The sequence below is a fragment of the Trichechus manatus genome, unplaced genomic scaffold (assembly GCF_000243295.1).
Source record: "Trichechus manatus latirostris isolate Lorelei unplaced genomic scaffold, TriManLat1.0 scaffold00004, whole genome shotgun sequence".
NCBI lineage: Eukaryota > Metazoa > Chordata > Mammalia > Sirenia > Trichechidae > Trichechus > Trichechus manatus.
This window is the reverse complement of record NW_004443940.1, coordinates 20,774,021-20,776,716: the sequence shown is the minus strand read 5'-3', so window position 1 is coordinate 20,776,716 and position 2,696 is coordinate 20,774,021. Positions and strand designations below refer to the sequence as shown.

Sequence of the window (2,696 nt, the reverse complement as noted above, 5' to 3'; positions counted from 1 at the left end):
AGAATTTGTTACATGTGGACATATGACAAGAGACGGTGTGAAGGGGAGGGTAACTTCTTATCTACAAGTGTTGTTAAGCTCTGGAATGTTTTCTTCATCGAACAGTGAAGTTTCTTCTTTGGAGATTTGTGAAATAATACTTAGGTCGAGGAATGTACCAAATGACCTGAGGTTTGGTTGTTTTAATTTGTGAGCATTCTTCTATCGTATTTTGCAAGCATTTTCAATTGAAAAGTATCTGAGCATTCACTTCTGTCTTTTCACAAAGCAGCGTCTTTTTTTTTCCCAAGTTTTTCTTTCTTTTTTAGCATTTGTAATGTTTTGGTGCTGAACTTTGATTTATGTGTGTCTGTCTTGACATCTCTTTGGAGAAACTCGTTCTTTAGGACGATTCTCAGCCTCTTGCATTTGAGGGCCCGCTTTGGTCTCTGAGGACACGTTTTTACCCTTGAACAGTCATTGGCAGGCACAGACATGTCTGGCCTGCCCTCGATCTTTGTCTCGCTCAGATACAACTTGGCTGTTGCTGTGGCCTCATTCAGCGCTCTGGACAAGGCTGTGGGCAGGTGTGTAGCCCTACAAAATACTCCAAGTCTGAATCTTGTGATGCGAACACAAAAGGAGTGTTCAACAGCCAACATCAGTAGCCCCGCCGTGACACCTGGGGTGACAGCCTAGATCCCTACAGGCTGTCCAACCAGCGGTGCTGATCATGGTGACTGTGTTAGGATGTATGGGGTCTGGACAGCTGAAAACTCCGCATCCCTGTTTAGTAGGGCCTGTGCCCCGGGAACCGGCTGGACCTGGAACAGAACAAACCAAACGAAGAGCCCATATTAATTTCAGAGAAAAGTAATGATGTGACTATGCAGAGTGAGTAAAATGTCATTTTGAACACTGTGCTTTTTGGTGTGTAATCCCAAGAAAGCCTTCTTTTAAAAACTGGTATTGTGAGGAAAATAAACTGTTACACCATTTCTGTCTTTCACTGTTATTAATAGCAGCCTCCATCACTGCTTCTTTGTCTTGTCAGGGACCTGTGGATGGTGTCACTGGTGTTAACGACATGGAAGCAACGTTATCTTATCCTGCGCAGAAGTATTTTCTACCATTGCCTGAGAAGTTATATTATTCTTTTTTTTTTTTTTTTAGTTACTAAGATAATGTATTTTCAGTCTAGAATATTTGAATATTGTATAAAAGAATAAGGAAGGAAATAAAAATTACTGATGATCACATTGCCTTGAAATAATTATTGTTGGTATCTTGGGCTATTTCTTTTATAAGCTTTTTCCATAGCATATCTATTTTAAAGCACACACACACACACACACACACACACACAATTTAGATCACATCTTGTATCAGTTTTAAAGTCTTAATGTTACAACAGGTTGTTAAGTAATCTTTGAAAACCTAGCTTGGGTGGCTGCACAATCCATTGCGTGGCTACACTACAGCAGCTTGATTTTAATGAACTGCTCTCGCTGACTATTTCCATTGGCCAGCACCTTCTCTTTTTGAGGATATAGACTCTGCAAAAAATTAATTTCTGCTTTTTGAAAGCTTCTTGATGTTTGCCATTTTTTCAACCTAGCAATTTTCTTTAAAAATCTCTATTCATGATGGAGAAGATTCCTTGATGCATGTTGTAACCTTCCTTATTTTCCAATTTGAACATTCATTTAGAAGAAGATGTTTTCTAACTTAAGCTTTGAAAGGGCATTTAGTAAGAACTTGGTTCATGAATTATTATCTTTCCCTATCCATGGCAAGGCTCTGGGCCCCTTGACAGTCCCTTCTGCGCATGAAAAGTCAGCCTGATCTAATAGCTAATTAAAAAAAAAAAAAATCATAATTGCTTAAGTGGCACTGAGCTTCGAAGAGGTGTCAGGAGGTATAAATTCCATGCAAATGAGCTCTTTTTGTCTAAGGACAAGGGCCTCAAGATTCATTCATTTCTCCCCCTCTCCGACCAAGCAATTACTTTAAAATTTGACAAATTAGAAACGTCCTCAACTGCAATGGCAGACAAATCTGAGAGCCAAAGAGGAGCGCCTGGAGTGGAGTGACCTCTCATTCCCAGGTCAGAAGCCGCTTACCGGTGATGGGCTCTCTCTTAAGTCAAACAGAAACTCAGATAGAACCTCAGGGTCTTCATCTGTAAGAACGGGGAGAACACCACCTTGTCTATTTCATACAGGTCTCCTGCTTGTTTTGTTTTGTTGTAAGCAGCAAATGAGTTGGAGTGTGTGAAAGTACTACAGAAATGCGAGATCCTGTTATCTTTATGTTCAGGATCTGGGGAATTTCTGACTTGCATGCTTAGAAAATAGACTTCCTATCTTCTGGAAAGGAGGAGTCCCTCTAAAGTTCTCTTCATTTGTTGCATTTTGACTCTTATTCAGACTTGGTGGGGTTGCTGTGGATTTAGTGACAGACATCATTTGCTTTGGTGCAGTTTAATCTCTGCTAGAGAGAAGGATAGGATGTCCCTTTCTTCTCAAAGAGTATATTGGGGCTGGAGCGTGGTCCAGTGTAAACCCTGCCCCAGGAGTTAAGACAAAACCTTCACCTAGAATTTGGTGGTTGGCGTCTTGGAGCTGCAAAACCCAGGAGGCTCGCCAAACGCATGCATAGTGATAAATCCTAACATAGGGCCCAACAGACGCCGGCACTTTCTCAGTCACATGATT

At 41.0% G+C, this 2,696-nt stretch overlaps 1 protein-coding gene across 1 annotated transcript in view; it reads left to right on the top strand.

Moving 5' to 3' along the window:
• The window catches only part of LOC105756305 (uncharacterized), a 4,812-nt gene extending 4,134 nt beyond the window's left edge, over positions 1-678 (top strand). The window contains exon 2 of the mRNA XM_012555705.1: positions 510-678. Coding sequence (XP_012411159.1) covers positions 510-678 — 169 coding nt within the window. The remainder of the gene's footprint in view (positions 1-509) is intronic.
• The last annotated feature ends 2,018 nt before the right edge of the window (positions 679-2,696 follow it).